This window comes from Maylandia zebra, linkage group LG17 (genome assembly GCF_041146795.1).
Source record: "Maylandia zebra isolate NMK-2024a linkage group LG17, Mzebra_GT3a, whole genome shotgun sequence".
Lineage (NCBI taxonomy): Eukaryota > Metazoa > Chordata > Actinopteri > Cichliformes > Cichlidae > Maylandia > Maylandia zebra.
The window spans coordinates 20,468,560-20,490,552 of NC_135183.1; the positions used below are offsets into that span (position 1 = coordinate 20,468,560).

Genomic DNA, 21,993 nt, shown 5'->3' on the forward strand with positions numbered 1-21,993 from the left:
TTTACAAAAAGTATTGCACAAAAGGTATTGTACAGTGAGGTGCAGAGGCACTACAGCTTAGTTGTTCCCCCCTCCTTTGTCCTCCTGTTTCCCCTCCCTCTCCCCTCCAGAGAGGAGTTAAACAGTCTGATGGCGTGAGGGACAAAGGAGTTTTTAAGTCTGTTAGTTCTTGTCTTTGGGAGAAGCAACCTGTCACTGAACAGACTCTTCTGGTTGTTAATGGCCGTGTGCAGAGGATGCCCAGCATTGTTCATAATGTCCATCAGTTTCTTTAATGTCCTTTTCTCTGACACTGTCACCAGAGTGTCCAGCTTCATGCCGACCACAGAGCTAGCCCTCCTGATCAGTTTCTCCAGCCTGGATGAGTCCCTCTTTGCTGTGCTGCTCCCCCAGCACACCACAGCATAGAAAAGTACTCCAGCAACCACCGACTGGTAAAACATCCTCAGGAGCTTCCTGCAGATGTTAAAAGACCTCAGCCTCCTGAGGAAGTACAGTCGGCTTTGGGCTTTTTTATACAGGTGCTCTGTGTTGCATGACCAGTCCAGTTTATTGTCCACCCACAGCCCGAGGTACTTGTACTTGTTGACCACCTCCACCTCCTCCCCCTCTATCTGAACTGGCAGTGGACCTTCTCTGGACCTCCCGAAGTCCACAACCAGTTCCTTAGTCTTTGAGGTGTTGAGTTGCAGGTGGTTTGTGTGACTCCATGCGACAAAATTTTACTGTGCACACATACGTGGAACTTAAAATTACATTGACGTTCGTCTTTTGGATGTTTGAAAAATCTTGAAACCGATTTTGAAACATGTGGAGCAACCCTGCAAAAATTGGTGTAATCGAGTTTTTGTAGTGTTGCTTGTTTGGATTTGCAGCTTACTCTTTAAGAAGCTGGACTCAAGTAAAACATAAGGCAGCAGATAAATAACCCTTACAGACAGACTACATGGAAAGCGATGTCCTACCGTTTGATGAAACAGAATAATATCTATAATCATTCTTGCCATTCTTCTTGGAATTTCTGAGCTTCCAATGATCTTCAAGAGCTTTAAAGCTCCGCTCAAAATGCAGCCTTTAATCTATGATCCCATGGGAAATACTTCTCTTCCTGACAGCAGAGCACAGAGAGACCTCTGTTCTTGTCTTGCATCACAGCAGAATTTTTTTTATCGGGTGTCTGATGAAAAATCAAAGATTGACACACTTAAGTCAAATCAATTATGTCCTATTGAGAATACAGTTGGAGATTTCACAAGCTTCAAATAACAAGAAGTATCTATCCACCGGTTTGATCATTTTCCCTTCAAATACCTCTGTAGTTACTGTGCGAATTATCATTTTATTGTGTGACGATTCGTGGTTGCTAGAGGATGAATCCTACCCACTCTGGTAATCCTCTGACATGGCCTTAATATTCTGTGAAATCTTCCCAACTCAAACTGATTGAAAGGCTTAAATCTTTCCACATTGTTGATCATGGTTTTCAGATGATGAACGTAGGTACAGCTGAGGTACAGCTGATAAGAAAGGTCAGTTTACCTTCAACTCTTCTGTCCTTATTTTGGTTTATGTGGGGTGATTTACTATTTACCACTACGAATGGAAAGTCAGTCTGAGGCTCAGGGGATATTCACTGTGTCACAGGTATTTGCACATAAATTAAAGTCTAATTATAGTTGACTGTGAAGCTCAGCTCAGCTTTAACTACCACATTGTTGAGATCAGATGTATTTCTGTTCCACTGCATTTGTACAGGCTAATAAAAGTGATTCTGTATCTGCCAGCATTTTAAAAGCTTTTCTGTGTAATGAATGTGGAGCAGTTTGTACACATTACACACTTTTAATACCAGGGTTAGAACAGATTGTGTCTCATCATAAAAACACCTCGATTTTTATAAAACCCCATAAACCATTTATGATGCAGCCTGGTTTTTCTGGAAAGGACCAAAAGATGTGCCAATTATGCTCATTTCTGAGAGGGACAGCATCACCACAGCAGTGATGTAGAATAACTGTTCCATCTTCTTTTTACTAGTAACTAGTTTTTTTCTTTCCAGCATTAAAAACTTAAAAAAAAGTTTCTGCTTTTACTTGATTACGTGTGATTTTGTTACTTAATATTTTCATTTAAATGTGTGCCTTTTTACTGTATTCTATTTATTTTGATTGTACTTAATTACAATATTGTTATCAAACAGTATATATGACATAATTTCATATCTTTTTACCCCGTGTGTTTAAATGCGTTTAAATAATGTTAAAGTTCTGTATCAAAAAATACCAATCTTGGGATTTTAAAAAAGTATATTATAATTACTCTTTTTTTGTTTTGTTTTGTTGTTGTTATAATTACTTAAGTTTCAGCCAGCAGCAGAAATTGAGACTCATCAGACCACAAAACATTTTTTAGTCTTGTATTGCATAGTTTTGGTGAGGCTGTGTGAATTGTAGCCTTTGTTCTCTTTTCTATTTTTAGATGGCAAGAGTGGCACCCAATGTGGTCTTCTGCTGCTTTAGCCTGTGTGCAAAGTTTGAGTTTGCAATGCTCTTCTGCATACCTTAGTTATAACAAGTGGTTATTTGAGTTACTGTTGCTTTTTCTCCCACAGAGCTGCAGTTTACTTCATATTTTCCTCTTTTTTGGACTGTCCTCTGTAAATCCCAGACATGGTTGTGTTAGAAAATCCCACCAGATTAGCAGCTTGTGAAATACTCAGACCAGCCCATCTGGTACCAACAACCACGCCACGTTCAACCCAGTTAAAATAATGTTTTTTCTCATTCTGATATTCAGCCTGAATGTCTGCAGGTCATCTTGACCACATCTAAATGCATCGAGTTACTGCCACAGGATTGGCTGAATAAATGTTTGTGTTTGTGTTACCAAAGAGTTGAAAAAGTCTACCTAATAAAGTGGCCGTAGAGTGTATATCCAAAACTATAAAGCAAAATGATTTAATGTTTTTAACAAATTACAATAGACTAAATACTCAAAACAAGAATTTGTTTAATTATATCTTCCTCCCACTGATTCACACAGGTGCACAAACCTGCGGATAATTTACAGCTCAAATTTCTTGTAGCCTGGTCTTATGCTCCAATATTAAACCCACACACAGTCATAGTGGTGATTTAATATCAGTAGTTTATTTTGAATACACACCATAAATGACTATCAGTCAAAAATATTAACTGAGATCAAACTATGAACACACACACACTACACAGCAAATCCAGCATGTCCAAATTAACACTGTCGGATTTGATTTCAACACTATTAAAGTGTCTATATGGGTCCACACCAGAGAGTGTTAATTTAACTCTTTTTGGAGAGTTGGTACGTTAACTCTGATTTAGTGTTAAACACCAAATCTGTCTGGAGTTGATAATTTAACACTTGGTGTTAAGAGTTTATATATTAACTCTCAAAGAGTATTTTCGTTTAACTACGTAAGAGTTATCTTCTAATTCATTCTAAAAAGCGGGAATTTTACTGTTCTGAACTTCTAGAAATTTCTTTTGGAAATAAACATTTACTAAAAAGATGCAATGGTTTTTGAAAAACATTTATTCTGAACTGTGCACCACAATTCCAAAACATTTTCTGAAAGATGTAACAGTATACATGTTCTCACTTTCATTAGAATTTTGTTTATCAAAAGGTCTGACATGGTAAATGCAAATAACAGCATTCTCATCACTTATTTCTTCAATACAATATGCATGTCCTTCATTCATCCCTTTGTGGAACTTCAACGCACTTCTGCTCTCCCCCATATTCCATCTTCACAAGCATATCCTGTGTGGAGATTGAATAAAAATTAGTTGACACTAATTAATGGCACAAATAATCCAGTAAACAATTGCAGCACAGTAAAAAAAAAAAAAAAGGAATCCTCTTTGAGCCATTACTTGTGTAAAGTATTTTCCCAAAAGACAAAGACACAGGCAACAGGTAATACTGAACTAAATGTAAAACCTCAACCTTTTTAATTTTTACCTAAACCGTGTGCACAAAACTCTGGAGGGATCTATGCTAACGTAGAATCCAGTCAGGACGTCTGCTACTGCTGTTTGCTCGTGTTTTTTTAAATTTTTTTTATTTTTATTTTATTTTTTATGGGCGATCGGTTTCAGGCTTCAAGTAGCACCATTATACCAACATTTCACATTCTACACATTGTTTTAGGTGTATTTGACCAAAAGTTTGACTGAAAATTCACATGCAAGCTGTTTTTCAAGGCTGTGGTATTTGCCCGCAAACAATACCTTTCAGCTAGCTAAAACAGAATATTATGCTATCACCGAGCAACATGGCTAATGCCTTTCACACAGCTTTGTCTCAACTCCAAAGAGCCACAGAAGTAAAAGCTCATAATAATAATTGAAACAATCTTTGAAAAAATGACTTACCAAGCATGGCAAACAACTCAAACATGTAGAGCAAAATGTTCTGAAACGGCTTCACTTCAGCTTCGATTGGAGCCGTGCTGGGGGCGGAGTCTGTGAATTTACTCTGTTGGTGTCATAGCCCCTGTAGGAGTTCAGAGTTAAGAGGTCAAGAGTTAATGTTTCCATTGTAACACCTCCAGATTTGACAGAGAAACACTCATTTTTAACACTCGATTTCAACTACTATCATTTTACACCTCAGAGTTACATTAAAAGAATGTGACTCTGCTTAGAGTAAAATTAACTCTACTTTTGCAAGAAGACTATTAACACCAAAACATTTAACACTTTTGAATTTGCTGTGTAGGGGAGAGCTATTGAAGGAAAGAGAGATTATGCCACCTACCGAGCAGCGACGAGCGGAGGAGGATCAGAGGAGATGTGGTTTGTGCGAAACTGAAGCAGCAGTAACTTTTTAAGAGGGGGGCTAGATCCACCCCTGGAGAGAGAGAGAGCCTTAAGAGAGAATTAGAGAGAAAGACCTTATAATATTCTGTATTTCAAGAAGTGTAGTTGTTGAAAGGGACTTCAACACCATGACATGATGTTGGAGCTTAGTGAATCCTATGGGCTCAAATTGTGGTCATAAATATTTTGTACTTGTAAATCAAATGTATATTTGTGAGTATTTGAGTTTTGTAACCTTGTAAACCAAAATATGTGAAAATGTTATGCTTGTGCATCTACAGATGAGAATTTCTGTGTGTGTAAAAAAAGATTTGTGTTTGTAAAAGTATTTACACAAGTTACAATTATTTTTGTTAAGGTCTGGTTACAGATATAAAGCAAAAAACTACATGTAAAACTCTGTGCTCGGGTTCCCTGGCTGCATGTGGCTTTCAACTAACACATAGATGCAGAAACATAACATTTTTCAAATATTTTGGTTTACAAGGTTACAAAACTCAGTACACAAATATGCATTTGATTTACAAGTACAAAATATTTATGACCACAATTTGAGCACATATGAGTCCCCAAAGACTCTTGGAGCAAATGAATCCTGAGGGAAATCAATGGGCAAGCCAAACTTTAAACCATAGACTGTATATAAAAGATGGGATTAGTCACTGCCAAGCCGCTTTTTTGGTACTGGAAGTGACCCTATTAGGACAGGCCTAAGTTGTTTCTTGCATCAGGCTGTAACCATATTTATGTCTGCTGGGAAGTTGGACACGTTAACATTGGAGTCTATGGCAACTGACTCACTGTTTGAAGCAGCATCAAGTGGCCACTAGAGGAACTACAGGAACTTCATCCCCTTTGGTGCTTAGATTTAGTCAGGGGTGTCCCGCTCCAAGCCTCAAGGGCCAGTGTCCTGCAGGTTTTAGATATCACCCTGTGTCAACACACCTGAATCAAATGATTAGTTCATTACCAGGCCTGTGAAGAACTTCAAGACATGCTGAGGAGGTAATTTAGCCATTGAAATCAGCTGTGTTGGATCAAGAACACAACTAAAACCTGCAGGACATCTGCCCTTGAGGCCTGGAGTTGGACACCCCTGGCTTAAGTGATATTAAGGTTATATATCTTCACCAACACCCCTGACAGCAACATCAATTTTACATTTATTTTTAGTCCTTGCAACATATTTCAGGGCCCGGTTAAAAGCCAACAAGAATGAGGACATATAACAGCAATATATATGAAACAAAAACAAAAACCAATTAATATAAAACATATTCAGAGTGTTATTTAGTACAAAAAAGCACAAAACAGTTCTGTTAAATAACTGTGTCAAAAACATTAACTGTAGATAAAGTATTGGGAGGTTTTCCACAGTTTCAGCCCCACAAAAGATAACTTTAATATGCTTTCAATAATAAAAGTGAAAAATAAGTCTAAACCTGGGATTTGGTTCATTCCTGTTGTTACTTAGAGGGGATACATGATGAAAAATAGTAACGTGCAGGAAAACTGGGAAAAATATTGGCGAAAATATTTTTTTAAGTCAAAGAACAATATAACTTCACTTCTTAAAGTTATGTTGTATTTAATTTACATATTAATTTATATATTTGAACTCCTGGGATTAATAACTCATAATAATTTGTCAGTTTACTTTTGTAAATTTGACCTTTTTTTCTTGGAAATTTGAGTTTAAAAAATCTGGATTTTTATAACAAATTAAAGACAGTGAAAATAAATTAACAATAAAAGCAGGGGTGGATCTAGAAGGGTGGCATGGGGTGGCAAGTGCCACCCTAAAATGATCCCTTGCCACCCCAAGTGCCACCCCAGTTTTGCATATGACAGTGTTGTTTATTCAAATAAGATAGCATTACCAGTTTGAGCGTAGTTACAGTCAACAATGAATATAAATGCTAAAACTGAATATATTGGATAGTGTTCCTCCCCTGCACCATTAACAAATGGTTCAGCCCATAGCAGGACAGCTTTTTTCTTGTTTTCAGTAGCAAGCCATGCTTTTAATTGTGCCAGAGCATATTTTGAACAACACCATGGGAATTTCGGATTTTAAACAGGTGGTTGGTTGTTACACTCTGGAAATGGAATGAAGGTGAGTGTTATTAACCCTCTGTGGTCCACAGACACGCTGCACCTCCAAATCACATGACTGATGTAAGCTGACATAGCAACAAGCTGCAGCCATGCTGACTCTCTATTTCAGCCCACATTGAAAGTTCATACTTTAAAGTTTTTAAGTTTTAATTACAGGCCAGTAAATCCAGAGTTATGATAATGTATATAAGCCACGCTCTTTACTAAATACTGTCGTCACGTTTTTGTGTGTGTGTGTTTTAAGCGTTTTCTAAGGACAGCACGAAAACAGTAAAGAAAGAGAAAAAAAACCCTATTTCTTTTTGGTGGAAAAATGCACCATGTCGACCAATTAAAAAAAATAAGTCAACATGTGGGATTTGATTGTTTAGGAAGAGGGAAAAGTTTTAGGAGTGACGGTAACGGCAGCGAGACAGAGCAAGGGAGAGAGAGAGAGCTTAGATGTGGGAGATTTGTGAAGTTTAGTGTGGAGTGGATTCTTAGTGTGTTGTGTTGTCTTGTGTAGTTGTTCTGTTGTGTAGTCGTTGTTTTGTTTTGTGTGTCAGTGAGGGCACTATGTCACAAAGGCACATTTGCAATGTAAACACTGTCACTAAGTAGAAAACCAGCGGAGTGATACACCTCCTATTGTCAGGCCTGCCAAGTGTTGGGCCTGCAGGTTTATCCCTGTGCTGTTCTGTCTTTTGGTGGAGAAACTTTTTCTTTTTACTGGCACACATCATTTGTGGGGCATCTTAGTGCGACACCTGATTGTTCTCTCATTTTAGTTTTAGTAATATTTTTAAATTCTTACACAAAATGAAAAAACAGCAGGTGCATTGGCTGCATTTTTAGATAAATAGTTAAATAGTTTACAAAATGTACAATTATATTATATTTGCATTTCAAGTTGTAAAAATTTACTCAGCATGTCTGTGGGTTTTTTTACAGTAAAAAAATACAACTAGGATTTTAAGTTCTTTGTGTGATTTCAGATCAGTAATACTAATGCCAGTGAAAAACAACTAAATTCAGTTGAGCTGAAAAGATACCAAACGAGGCAAGGGGAAAAAAATAAAATGAAACAATCTGAGGGTGAAATACAAACGTAAACTCAAAAGGAGTCAAAAATGGCCGGTTGTATTTCAGACCTCAGTGGGTTAATCCAACAAATCATGAAAATTAGGTTTAAATTTTTGTTCATGACAGTGCAGATTTCTGACAATTTGTGTAATTTAAAGCATCCAACAGTGTGATTGTTTTCTAACAAAAAACAGTGAAACTTAAGTTAGACTTGTGTTTGTAAATGAACCGCCCAATGTTGTGTAGCTTTCTGGATTTTATACTTATTGGGCTACATATTTATTTATTATACAGGCTATACAGTACATAACATCAAAACTCACATGTTTTATGTAACTAAAGTGTGTAATTATGTGGGCTACAGATAATAATTAAGTTATAGACTATATTTATATGAAAAACGTGTATACTTACTGCATTTAAATTAGTTTAACCATATGTAACCACCTACATGTGTGTTTGAAAAAAAAAGGCTTTGATTTTGCCACCCCATTTGATTTCTTTGCCACGCTCATGCCACCCTAAGAAAATTTCTCTAGATCCGCCGCTGAATAAAAGACCCCCTCCTCTATCGCCCCCAATTTAGGAGGTTCTTCATGAATTGACGTCCGCGGCTTTCCGTAGTGTTTACATCCGGCGTAGTCAATATGGCGTCTTGCACTTGGCCTGTTAGCTTTAAATAGACGTGTTTTAATTTCTTTGTTTCACGTTTATATTTAATGGGTTTCCTGGGATCAGTATGTAAAATTAGCCTTTTAACCACACTATTTATCAGTTGGTGTTTTTTCTTACACACACTTCCCGTTGCTAACAGTTAGCTCGGGGGTATCTGCGAACCATGGAGGTGGAGGAGCTGCGGCCCGTTCCCCGGGAGCGGGCCATCCTGGAGAGCTTCTTCGCCCAGCTCGGCATGTTTTCCTTCGACCGAGCAAAGGACTACGTGGAGCGGGAGAAGGACGGCAGCAGGAGCAGCGGGAGCATCTGGAGCGCGCTGCTGGCCGCTCTGGCTCACCTGGCCGCGGCGGAGAAGGTGTACCACAACATGACGTTCCTGGGACAGAAAATAGGTAGCTTTCTCTGCTGCTGTGGTCCCCTGTATAACTACCACCATAACACGGAGGGTGTGGTGGATTAAAGCAGATAAAATGGAGTATATATGGGGTCTGTGCATGTACTAAGGTAGAATAATTCGTCGATGTGTAATTGATTTCATTGACATTAAATGAAATTAAAATGATTTTTTAAAAAACGCGCAAATCTACGAGGGGAAAAAGTTTCAGGTGAAAATGGCATATTTGTAAGAAAAAAATTCAGGACAATGGAGCATGTTTATAAGTAAACGAAAGTCTAGGAGAAAAAATCTATTTGTAAGAAATGATAGCAAATTTAGGAGAACAATTGCAAATATGAATGTCAGTTCATGATAATAAAATGGCCTGTGGCGCTCATGCTGTGGAAGGAATGTTGGAATTGTGTGGTTCCCCTTAGAGCAAAGGGTCACTGCAATCACTACAAGTCTGTTCTGAGCATTCACCTTTAACCTGTGGTGAAATATTTCATGCGAGTGGTCTCCTTCAGAATGACACCTTCTTTAAAACGTCAAATATGGGAATGTTTTGGGAAATCTGGGTTCAGTCCATAATGGTGATTTCAGGGTTTTTACTCCTTTTTCCTGCTGTGAACATAAACATTTCTAAGTATTTATCTTTTTTTTTTTTGCTCCTAATAAACAGCTTTTAAATGTAGTGCTGTGCATGCAGAGTTTTAGGTTTTATAATTTGTTTTATGTCCTCGATGGATGTCCTGCATCACACCTTGCAGAACGTTTGTTCACAACAGCTCCAACTGTTTTTATCGCTGCTTCAGTCAGAATTTTAATCCAGTCTGAGCTGAGACTTATTATGTTTTCATCTTCATTATAAGTAAGCAATGATTTCTTATTGTCCATTATTTGTACTCAATTAAACATTTAAAACTCCAAATTTAATTTCCACCACCAGGTGGCGCTGCAGCACCTAAGTGTTTCTGTAGCTTGACACACACCCCTCTCTCTGCAGGTGGCCAGTCCTTCTTCAGCCGGAAGGACTCCATCCGCACCATCTACACCTCGCTGTACAACGAACTCAGGAAGGTGGTGATGATGGGGCGCCACGGCCAGTTGAACTCCTCCTCTTCCGCCTCCTACCTGGAGGACCTGTTATCGCACCTTTCAGAGCAGCTCTGCCACTTCATCCAGGCCCGCATGGAGATGGCTGACCTGTACGAGAAAATGCACTCACTGGGCAGCCAGAAGAATGTCAACTCTGAGGAGCTGGTCACAGTGCTCGAGGTCGTCCTCCAGAAATACAGCTCCAAGTGTGTATCTGATTACAGATTACTTTTACTGAAGAAAATCTTTTAATTTTGCAATGTAAGAGTTAAATGGAACAGTTCGAAACTACTACAACTAACATAGTTGTAGCAACTAAGACTTCCAGACCCAGGTAGTTTGGTCCTTTGATGTTGATTATAAAAAAGCGAGATTAAAAAAACCCCAAACATGTACGGTTAAGTATTTGGACAACGACACAATTTTGACACAGACCAGGTGACTGTGCATAGAAATGTCTGTAATTCCTAAACAGGTAATGCAGTATTTAAATTAAAGTCCTAGAATTAAAGCTGGAAGTCAGCACTTAAATCATTTCTTCATAGTTTAATTTAAAACCTGCTGTGGTGGTGCACACTGGCAAAAATTGTGTCATTATTCAAAAGCTTCTGGACCCAAGTGTAAAAAACAAAGAGCGAGAGAGAAAGGGAGAGAGTGACATATTGAGGTTGTTGAAGGGAAACTTTGAGCTCAGGAATCTGGTGTTTTCCCCAGAGACGTGTCAGCAAAGTGGCGTGCTGCAGCCACAGCAGGAACAGAAAGCGAGTGAGCTGTTGACGGAGCTGCAGCGGAATGCGGCGTGACGCGCCACACGTCAACGGGTCAGCCAGCCATGAACCGGCGAGAAACTGTAACGTGCTTGCTCTCTCTCTCTGCCTTGTCAGCAGATCTGGGGGAGACGTTTGTCTCAGCTGCTTTGAGGTTTCTGCAAATTAGGCCAGAAGAGAAAATAAAGGATTCTGTCTCCTCAGAGAGATTTTATTTTGGCACCCTCAAAACTTTTTCACATTTTGCCTTTGCAGGTCTGTCAGCACTGTTCAGAAGTGATTGTTTCACTGGAGCCTCAGTGTGTGTTTGTTTCAGGCCTGGAAAAGATGAATAATGTCAGACCCAACAGGAGGAATAATGACTGACTGATGGATTGGTTCCTTCTTTACTTCCTCACCTCCTTCTCTTTCTTTTTTGCTCTTCCAGGTTTCACCATCCCATTGTGGGCCGGGTGGAGGAGGGCTTCCAGATGGAGGTGGACGTAGTGACACAGCTGCTGCGCTGCCAAGCCCAGTTGTCCGAGTGGCACTTCCTGCCCGCCCTGCTCAGCCTGCACGGTGCCAACTCCAAGCTCCTCACCTGGGGTCAGCTGTTCCAGCGGCAGAAGGAGACTCGCAAGCACCTGTTCGGAGGTCAGTCCCAGAAGGCAGTGCAGCCTCCGCACCTCTATGTGTGGCTGCAGCGCTTCCAAGCGACACTGCTCGCCAAGTTCAGCTTCTACTTTCACGAAGTTCTGAGCAAGCAGACGGTACCGGCTGACATGAGGGCGCAGACGGCCCGCACCACCCCGGACTACTACGGCAAGATCTCCACCTTCATACGCAAACACGATGCCAGCAATGTGTCGCTTGTGTTTGACAACCGCGGCTCGGAAAGCTTCCAGGGTCACGGCTACCACCACCCACACTCGTACCGGGAAGCACCGAAGGGCGTGGAGCAGTTCCCCGCTGTGGTGTCACTGCCATCGGGAGAGCGGCCGCTCACACACTGGCCCAACGTCATCATGATGATGGGAGACCGCGCCGCTGAACTCAACACTCTGGACAAAGTGGTGCACTTCTATGATGACAAGGTCCAGAGCACATACTACCTGACGCGGCCGGAGCCGCACTTTACGCTTGTCGTCATCTTTGACGGAAGGAAGTCTGAGAAGGATCTGCACCTCACCGGCTTCTTGCAGGAGATTTCTGGCTCGCTTCGGAACTCCAAGCCTTTCAGCACCCTCAAACCCGGTTCAAAGGGCTGAACTGCACATCGACAAGACGCTAAATTTTTACATGGTCCGGCGTTTTCTGTGGTCCAGCTGGCGCTTTTTGCTGCTTTCTCAGTTTGCCAAAAATGTTCCAGACCAAAGAGATTCTAGGTGCTCTGAATTTATTTGACCTGACCGTGACAGGATGACCACCACAGCACTGCTTGTGCTCAGAGCCTTTTAATTATTTGGCATCATGCGGTTTTAACAGGTTTATGTTTTAATTCGTTATACATTACATTTGTTGTGCTTAATACAGTTTAAATAAAGATTTGAAATGTAAAACAGTAAAGTTTCAATATTTACTTTTTACATATTTTTTTTTTGTATTATTTATTTATTTTTAATATCCTTATTTGTTTTAAACTCTTCTTTGCTGCAGCTGCTTTGGCTCCTCCCCCTGTTTGAACCAACTTTGTTCTGATTGGTTGCCTCTCACAGGACGGGACTGCAGTGCTCAGCTATGTGCTGAGATCACTACAATAAGGATATGTGACATCATTTCGAGACCAGACAGTTTAACCTGTGAAGCTTTTGGCTCACTGCACATAAAGTGATCTCATTATGTGAAACTTTGGCTATGTTTAACAGGAATATCCATCACTGGAACAGAAAGCTCAATATTTTAGAGGAGAATTAAATAAATTTTTTGTGAGTATCGTCTGAGATTAAAAATTAAAGAGTGTTCATTTACTGATGCACATACACCCACTGGCCCTTTTATTAGCCCACACATTCAAAACAATCCTCCTGAAGTTCAAGCTAAACATCAGAATAGGGGAGAAATGTGATTTAAGGGACTTTGAACAAAGCCTAAAACTGCCCATCTGCTCTCCTGCACAACAGTCTTTAAAATTTACAAAGAAAGATTTGAAAAGAGAAAATGTTCAGTGAGCGGCAGTTTCTGGCCAAAAATGTCTTGGTGATGTCAGAGGAAAATGGAAGCCAACAGTATCTGAAATAGCCACTCACTGCAACCAAAGTATGCAGAAGAGATTCTCTGAAAGCAAAACCGGTTGAACCTTGCAGCTAAAGGGGAAACCGGGTACCACTCCCGTCAACTAAGAAGAGGAAACTGAAGCCACAGACTCACCAAAAACTCAATTTCTGCTGCAACTTTCAGATGGTGGGCGCACAATTTGGTGTTAACGACATTTGGAGAAATAGTGGAAAAAGAACTATGAAAGGGTTAAATGGCAGCAATTTACTGAACACATCAGGAAGTTTATTGAGTGGGAGAAAACAGCAAAGGAAAGGATAAAATCGATGAGAGGCTTGAATGCTAGTTTAGGTTTATTTATAATATAAATACAACACATTGATACAATCCATTTGGCTATATGAGCTCATCATTAGGAGGCTCAGTTTTCAAATACAGCAACACTAACAGACAAAAACCATTTCCTTTATTATCAAACACATTCAAAGAAACCTCCCTTTGAGTTAAAATGCACCAACATGTTATGATGCTACATGCCAAGTACACAATCCTATACATCAAAGTGCAATGTTCACAATGGGTTAATGCTAGAATTCATAATTCAGAAATCTACTAAACACTTTATGATTATTTCATTCGGAGTGCTGCTGCTCTTCGCTCAGGACATGCGTGAGTGGATTCACAACTTCCAAAAAAGGATTTTAAAAAAAGGCACTTCCACATACACACACACACACACAGACACACACACACTCACAGATGTGCATCCACAGCCTATCTCAGCACGTCATGTTTCATTTTAATCACCACACTCACAGCCCAGTTGGAGGCCACATTCAGTGTGCTGTTCAAGTGTTTTTGGGCGTTTACACACAAAGCCCCACCCTGTTAGCTTATTGTGAGTTTAAGGTTAACTAGTGACTTCAGTGTAACGAGCAGGTAAACCAGTATTTTGACAAACACACAGATAGTGGCATGCTTTTTGCACTCGTTTTCCCCAACTTCCACTCGCGTGTTCTGGCACTCCTGGCAGGCATGAATTATCTATTATCTAATGCTATTCTAGTACTTCTGCACTTACAAGGGAGCAGAACAAGGGCAGGCAAGCAGAACACACACACACACACACACACACACACACTTTACAAGGAGTATCAGGGTCACACAGAGGAAAAAAAAATATTACAAGAAATTCTCTTTAATTTTGCAGAACAAAGTCGAAACTTGAGGAATGAAGCTGTAACATCAGAACAGAGTTGAAATAATTTAAGGATCAAAACAAACTACTTGTGTAGGAAAAATCTAGTCAGTTTTGCTAAATGCTGGAAATTATAAAAACTGTGCGGTTAGAAGTTAAGGATTACGGGGACAGGGTTGGTCTTGATTCTAATTTCAAAATCCCATTTTAAAACTAAAAATACTGTCAAGAATAAACTCAGCATTTTGCGAACAAACCTAAAGCACTATTTCTGGAATAAAATTGAAACGGAAGCTACTTTCAGCTGTTCCTTTAATCACCACAGTGAGTAGCTCTGCACGTTTGATATGGCAGAAATCTGAAACATTATTTTGAGAATAAATTCAAAATAAAATATCTTTATTAAAGTTGAGATGTTATGCTGAGAAAGTCAAGATTTAAAAGTAAACCTGAAAAACTAAAGCTGAAATACTGTTTTGAGGACAAGTCAGAAATTTCAGAATAAAGTCAATATTCTGAGAATTACATTTTGAGAATAAACTCAAAATAAAGCGTCCATATTAAAGCTGAAACACTATTCTGAGAATAGATTTTTATAGAAGTCAAAATGTAAGCGTACTATTTCCAAAATACATTTGACATACTGTTCTGAGAAGGAATTTGAGATTTTGAGAATAGTCAAAATCTTCCAGAATAAAGTTATTGTTCTGAGAATAATGTTGAAATTCTGAGAATAAACACAATTTCCAGAACTAAGATTTGAGAAGAAAATTTAAATTGAAAATAAAGAGTTGCAACATTGTTATCAGAATAACGTTAACATTTCAAGCCAGAAATGTTGAGAATAAACTAGAAATGGTTATTCTAGAAGAAAGTTGAAATGCTATTCTGAGAATAAATTTTCAGACAAAATGTGAGAGTCAAATTTGGGAATAAAATAAATTAGTGCTGTGAGCGTTAATCTTGTTAAAATGACGTTAACACCATAACTATGGGCTCAAATTGTGGTCATAAATATTTTGTACTTGTAAATCAAATGCGTATTTGTGAACTGAGTTTTGTAACCTTGTAAACCAAAATATGAGAAAATTTTATGTCTGTGCAAATACAGATGAGAATTTACGTGTGTGTAAAAAGGATTTGTGTTTGTAAAATATTTACACAAGTTACACATTTTTTGTTAAGGTCTGGCTACAGATACAAAGCAAAAAGCTAGGTGTAAAACTCTGCGCTCAGGTTCCCTGGCTGTATGTGACTTTCAACTCACACATACAAATTTTCAGCCAATTTTTCTTCCTTTCAGCTGATTGGTCAATGTCATGTCAATCACATATTAGCAATCCAATCAGAGAACAGATGGGTTTGGCTGTTGGAGGGGTGCTTTACGGAGCTTCAGGTCCTGGAAGATTAAATGTTCTTTTACATGCCAGCCCAGCGTTTTCCTTCATCTCCATGAAGGAAAAACAGTCTGTGCGTGTCAGAGTTCGGTGATTTTTGTCTCAAAGGTTTGCGTGCTTATACAGACATCCAGAACCCTTTCAGCAGCGCTCCAGACCTCGGGGGAAAGCAGTGTTGTGGAAATCTTCACTAGTGGGGATAGTCACAAAGCTTTCTTCATTATGAATTAGCGATACATGTTTTTATTGAACATTTGAAGATAAAACAACACAAACTCTTGTAGAGGACATAAACTCAGAGATAGAAACAATAAGGAGCAGGAGCATCTAGTTCACGTAGCGCTGCCGCAAAAACCTAGACAGCTCAGTAGCCAGCGCAACAAATTCTGGATCCTTGGGTCTTAGTTAGCAGTTAGCATTAGCAGCACACGCTGTGAAAGGGCCTTTATGCTGCGCACTGTAACTCACAGCAATGGTCCCGGATCAGCCCTGATTTTTGTGAAACTAATCCTAAAGTAATAATGGTATTTCTAACCATTGATATACCAAAACTTTATCCTTTCAACAGCTACCGAAAGTTAAGGGACCTAGCTTGTATGAGCCTTATGGGATATATAGTGGACTTCAGCACTAAGCAGGAGAGGAACTACCAGACCCCCGTCATCAACGAGTGCCCAGTGGAGAGAGTGGACAGCTTCAAATACCTCGGAGTTCACATCACGCAGGACCTGTCATGGTCCTGTCACATCAACACCGTGGTGAAAAAGGCCCGACAGCGTCTCTACCACCTCAGACGCTTGAGAGACTTCCAACTGCCCTCCAAGGTGCTCAGGAACTTTACTCGTGCACCATAGAGAGCATCCTGGCGGGAAACATCTTAACCTGGTTCGGGAACAGCACCATGCAGGACAGACGAGCTCTACAGAGGGTTGTGCGGTCAGCTGAGCGCACCATCCGCTCCGAGCTCCCTGACCTGCACTCAATCTACAGCAGGCGGTGCTGGACCAAGGCCAGGAAGATCGTGAAGGACCTCAGCCATCCCAACAACAGACTGATAACACGGAGATTTGCCGTGTTAATGCGGTTATGGCGTTAACATCTAACGCTGACAGCACGAAATTAATGTTTCAAGAATACATCTGAAATACTCTTTTGAGCATACAGTTAAAATCTTCAGGATAAAGCTTAAATTTCAAGTTCGAAATTTAATGTAATTCAGTCCAGCTTTATATTGTAAGGGAAGGACCCCACAATAATCAAATAAACTGAGAATAAACTGGTAATACTAATTTTCAGAGTTAAAGTAGAAATATTGAGAATAAAATGTTGAGAATAAACTCAAACGTTTTCCATAATCAATGGGAAATACTGTTTAGAATAAATAGAAGCTCCTTAGACTACGATGACCTGACTAAGAACCTTAAAGTTGAGTATCAGAATAAAACTGTCGGTCTACAGAACACCTCACGTAGATTACGTCACACTTACGAAGCATTTTCAGTCACTCTGAAGTTTTTCTCTTATAGCTCACAAACACTTCATCACCTTTCGACTCTATTCCCAAAATTTAAAAAATAAACATAATTTTTTTTCTTAACTTGGCGTTGATGCTCCTTGATACACACTTACAACCACTCACAAACACACAGCAACAAAATCGTACAACCACCCCACCCCCTACCCGTCCCAGAAAAAGCTCTAACCAAACTCCACCACTCACTCCACCACCCTGTTTGAATGAAGCTCCGGTCTGGGCATGAGGTTCCCCCGTCTGAAAACACAAGAAGGCTGTTAAAAAGTTTAGCGAGCTGCTGCCGCGGCTCGCCGAACATTCAATAGATGGCTGAACAGTCGTTAAAATACAGGAAACATTCATTAAGTAGCTGGACGTTGGTTAAATAAGTTTTCTTTCACTGACGACCTCAGGAGGCGTTTTCGTGGTTTTGAGGTGCAAGTGAGCTTAGCAGCTGAACCGAGTGAAAAAATTAAAAAAATAAATTATAAAGTCCTGCAGACGTTGTTGAACCATCGTTTGCCGCGTCCTCTTCCCAATCGAGTCGCTTGTCCTGGATACAGCATCCAATCGTGTTCGTTTCTTTTTTTTCCTTTTTTTTCTGGCAACAGTCACATCACTTAAACTACAGTTTTACTGGAGCTGAACTACACTCCCCAACTCCCCCCACACCCCCCACGCGTCTCTCTCTCTCTCTCTCTCTCTCTGATTACGATCTCACACAGGAAGCCCCGCCCACGCTCGTACTTGCATCTCCGCATCAGCAGTTCTTTTAGCTAACCTTTGATAAATGCTTCGATACATGGAGAAAGTAAACCCCTACACACCAAGAGAGTACACACCAACCTGACAACACATAAATATCATGGCATATCATATCATAAGTCATGTCATATATTATATTTTATTACTACATTAAAAGCCTTTTTCGTCTTTCCTACCATTTCTACCCTCATGTTGATTATAAACATTAAGCAGTACCCTGATCTCCTCTTCTGGCCCATTTTTGGCCCGGGTAGGCCTGATTCGGCCTCTTATTGGCCTGGTTTGGCTCACATGGTGCAGGATTTGTCCAGTGGCGGGGGTAGAGGCGGGGTGCTGCTTTTAGGTGGAACCATAGGTTTGGGTCTCAGGGCAGGTGGTCGCAGCGGAGCCCCGATGCGAGCGGCTGCCACCGGCTTGAAGGAACCCAGAGCGTCAGGGGATGGGTTGGCAGGTCTGGGAGGTCCAGATGGAGGTCCAGGAAGTGGACTGATGGGGCTCAGAGGACTCAGGGGGCTTGGGGTGCCTGGGGTACCGGGCGTCCCGGGAGTTCCGGGGGTGCCGGGGGTTCCCGGTGTGCCTGGTGTGCTTGGGGTGCTGTGCGGGCTGGGAGACTCGGAGGAGCAGGTGGTGATGGGGCCGTTCTTTATCTGCTCCAGGGTGTCCAGGACCACGTCGGGGGCCGGACGGCAGCCCTGTCGCTCCAACTGCCTCAACTCCCCCAAAGCCACACTCACGGTCTCCTCGATGTCCTGCAGGCGGAGAGGATGATTGAAGAATAAGTTAACAGTTTTAAATGAATCCATTCACACATCAAGTTAGATTTTGGTTCCTTGGATGATTCTTCAAAAATTAATACATGTATATTTTAGGGGACCTATTACGTTCTTTTCCAGCTCCATCTATTATTCCTGGAAAGTAGCTTTTCCATATTCAGAGCTTAAAATAATCCTTACTTATCTTATCCTCTCTTAGGCTTGTAAAAGTAATTTAATTTTGACAAATCAGTTAATTCTAATTTAACTTATGATTATTAAAACGAGAAAAATCAAGATGCAGCTGTTATTGTGCTGCAGTAATGTTCTTGTTTCCTTTATCTGTCAAAAAACGTATTCATTCAATTTAGCACAGTTCATTTAAATCAACTTAATTAAAAAGACAATTTATTTGAAAGTTTAATAAATCCACATTTTTCCAGAGTGTGAGTAATCATGGTAAAAGTAATTATCTCAGTATTGGCCAGAGAAAATGACTTTTTACTCTGAAACAAACCATTTTACCTCCTCTCCTTTAAATGTGCTTTTTTCACTATTGGCTGCCCCTCACAAACAGAGCTAAGAGTACAAAAAACTGTCTGAATGAGAGTGTTGTATTAAAAGCCAAACACACACTCACAGTTTGGAAGGTAGAGTCTTAAGTCGAACTGTATCTTTCTGTAGTAAATCATGAAAACCTCTGACTGAATCTTGAGACAAATAACGTAACAGATAAGATTTTACTTTTTTAAAAATAACACAAATATATTATTTCTGCATGATTTATCACTTTCTGGAACCTGTCGGTGTTCTGACTTAACATGGAAGCATTTCGACCTCAAAGAAGACCCCCATTCACTTTCGCCTCCAGATTAAAACGGCCCCTAATGATGTCATACAGAGCAAGAGTAGAAAAAAAACTGCCTGAACCAGAGTGTTTCGTTCACAAGGATTGCTTCGCATACGAGGACCTCATGATTTGAATTTTGTCTAAATATTAGAGAAATTAAGAAACAGCAAACTTTTTGAAGGAGTAAAAAAATCCAAGTAAAATTTCTAGAAAACTGAAACCACAAATTTAGAGCTACTAAAGAATTTATAGCGTGTCACAAGAAGGACCAGTTTGAAGCAATTCGATATAAAATCCCTTAAAGCTTTTTTATTTTTTTGCTGTCCAGAACTGGGTTGTATTTTCTCCCACTGGCGACACTGTGAGAAGCATGGAGCTCACTCAAGAGGCGTTGTGGTACTACTGTGATTAAAATGGATGTGTCATTGTTGCTGTTCAGATTTGGCAGAGTCGTAGCTGAGAATTTTTAGAGTCTGATACCATCAGTGTCACTTGCTCACTGATATATAAATGTGTTACTCAACCGTGGATTTAGGATTTCAATCAGAGATAGTTAGGTGAATTTCTGCTGTCTGTTTTCAGATCCCCCTCCAGTCTGGTGACACCTGCATGCAATGAAAACAAAGATTTTTTTCAATATTCATCTCACGTTACATGTTTTCTAGGCGTACCTGTGCCAGCGCGTCGGGGTCGAGAGCTCGGGATCGATGGGAGTCTCCAAAGCCATGCTGCCCGCTGTTGGAGCGTCGTATAGGTGTGTCCTCCGGCCTCCGCAGAGAATCGTGTCGGCTGACCGTCATGGTCACAGCTGCAGAGCGGCGGCGGCGCTCCGGGCTGTCTAGGGGCGGGGTCAAGCCCTGGCCCCGTCCTAGCAGCAGGTCCCTGGGGCTGAAGTGACCCGTCACCGGAGGAGAACTGCGCTCCATCACGCCTCCGTTCCCGTGGTTGTCGTTAGAGCGACAGAGGGGGCGGCGGAATAAACCATCAGTTCGCTTCCTCCTGTGGCTGTCAACAGGAAGTGTAAACAGCATTAACTCAGGTAGAATGAAACAAATCATATTCAGCAACTACTGAACTACATGCTATCTTCCCTTTGGAGAACCCGCAAGCTCGTCTCTGCTTGTACCAAAGCTTCTCTCATGTTATTTTTAAACTCAAATAATTAAACAGCTTTGTGGATTTTATAAATTCAGCTACTTATATGTAATACTTAAGTGACGCTTCAAGTTTTCGAGTTTTACAAAAGTCCAGTTTGTATAAATCTTTACGTAACTGCAGATGAACCAGGAAATCATGGAAATGCTCCCATTTTTATTATACACATTAGCAGCCGATAGGTGATGGCGTTAGGTGTGGGGGTTTTGTGTTTGTTTGTTTTTAAAAGAGTCCAACATAAAAAACACAAAATTTTATGCAAAGTGTTAGAAAGCTTTCGGTCTAAGAAGCATGTCCACATAATCACACTGGTACTGAAGGCTTTTTAAGCCTCTTGCACAGATTAACTTAGCCACACTTGGGCTGCCTTCCTTGACGTGTTGTGAGGAATGACTACGAATAAAATAAAAGGTGTCTGGAGTCTGCAGATGGGGAAACTGGTCACATGAGAACAGCTGTGACACCAGCGTGATGAGATCCGCAGGTATTTTTAGAGGTGAGAGAACAGGATGGGCTTAAAACACGCCGCAGAAAATCCTCCCAGGTGTCATGATAATGAAAGGTGTCTTACATGACAGACCTGTTGTAGGTCTCTGGAGGTCTCATGTCGGTCGGGGAGCTCAGCTCGCTCCTAGACCGCTTATCGTCGGTGCTGCTGCTTCCTCCGTCGCTGTCGGCTTTCTGACTGAGTGTGTCTGACATGGCGTCGGCCCTGAAGACACAGACTCTCAATCAGGAAAAATCACTCTGGAAACTGGAGAGCTGAACTAGCACAGCGCACCAATCATCAATTAACTGATCAATAGTATGTGGTTAGTGACTGCCTCGGCCCAATCAGTCTGTTAATCAACAAGGTGTACAATCCAGTGAGCGGCAATCCAGACAAATCCATCACTGCAGCTCTTCAATGAGGCCATCGAGCCACTTATGCTAACAAGAACTTCTACAAAGAAAGATTTCAACTCAAAACTACGACTAAACTAAACCGTTTACACACACAATGCATCCCCTTTGTTCTTGCTCTTGTATTGGAAAACTGAAGATAAAAACTAGGTAAATACGAATATTAAAAATGCAAATAAGACACTAAACATCTGTCTATGTATATCTATACACATATGTCCATATAAATTGATATCTATGGAAAACAGAAATACTTATACTAAAATAAAGCTTGAACCAAACTGAAATATTTTGAAAAATATTTTGAAA

The 21,993-nt window shown here is 40.4% G+C and overlaps 2 protein-coding genes and 1 long non-coding RNA gene across 6 annotated transcripts in view; 1 reads left to right on the top strand and 2 right to left on the bottom strand.

Annotated features, from left to right (window-relative positions):
- Positions 1 to 3,552: 3,552 nt before the first annotated feature.
- LOC143413268 (uncharacterized) lies at positions 3,553 to 4,861 on the bottom strand. Its single transcript, XR_013093904.1, has 3 exons — positions 4,801 to 4,861; positions 4,416 to 4,536; positions 3,553 to 3,801 (listed from the first exon to the last, which is right to left on the bottom strand). It is a non-coding gene; the product is annotated as an uncharacterized LOC143413268 (long non-coding RNA).
- A 1,981-nt stretch (positions 4,862 to 6,842) lies between these two features.
- On the top strand, positions 6,843 to 12,874 carry kics2 (KICSTOR subunit 2). The gene is made up of 4 exons (XM_004566419.2): positions 6,843 to 6,978; positions 8,857 to 9,109; positions 10,100 to 10,397; positions 11,386 to 12,874. The coding sequence occupies exons 1-4, from the start codon at positions 6,973 to 6,975 to the stop codon at positions 12,203 to 12,205; spliced, it is 1,377 nt and encodes a 458-aa protein (XP_004566476.1). The 5' UTR covers positions 6,843 to 6,972; the 3' UTR covers positions 12,206 to 12,874.
- Positions 12,875 to 13,491: 617 nt separating this feature from the next.
- LOC101485500 (SLIT-ROBO Rho GTPase-activating protein 1) overlaps positions 13,492 to 21,993 on the bottom strand; it is a 45,139-nt gene continuing 36,637 nt past the window's right edge. For 2 of the 4 annotated variants that reach the window (XM_012923330.3, XM_004566417.3), the window contains exons 21-23: positions 21,362 to 21,493; positions 20,298 to 20,631; positions 13,492 to 18,773 (exon numbers count right to left, since the gene is read on the bottom strand). In XM_012923330.3, coding sequence (XP_012778784.3) covers positions 18,312 to 18,773; positions 20,298 to 20,631; positions 21,362 to 21,493 — 928 coding nt within the window. In that variant the 3' untranslated portion in view covers positions 13,492 to 18,311. Of the gene's footprint in view, positions 18,774 to 20,297; positions 20,632 to 21,352; positions 21,494 to 21,993 lie in introns of all 4 variants that reach the window. The other 2 variants (XM_004566418.3, XM_004566416.3) reach the window with 1 other exon arrangement.

What these genes read in the sequence shown, in the direction of transcription:
- kics2 (XM_004566419.2), top strand. An exon ending in GTTCCTGGGACAGAAAATAG is followed by an intron (nt 9,110 to 10,099) that starts GTAGCTTTCTCT and finishes CTCTCTCTGCAG; the next exon opens with GTGGCCAGTCCTTCTTCAGC. An exon ending in CTCCAGAAATACAGCTCCAA is followed by an intron (nt 10,398 to 11,385) that starts GTGTGTATCTGA and finishes TTGCTCTTCCAG; the next exon opens with GTTTCACCATCCCATTGTGG.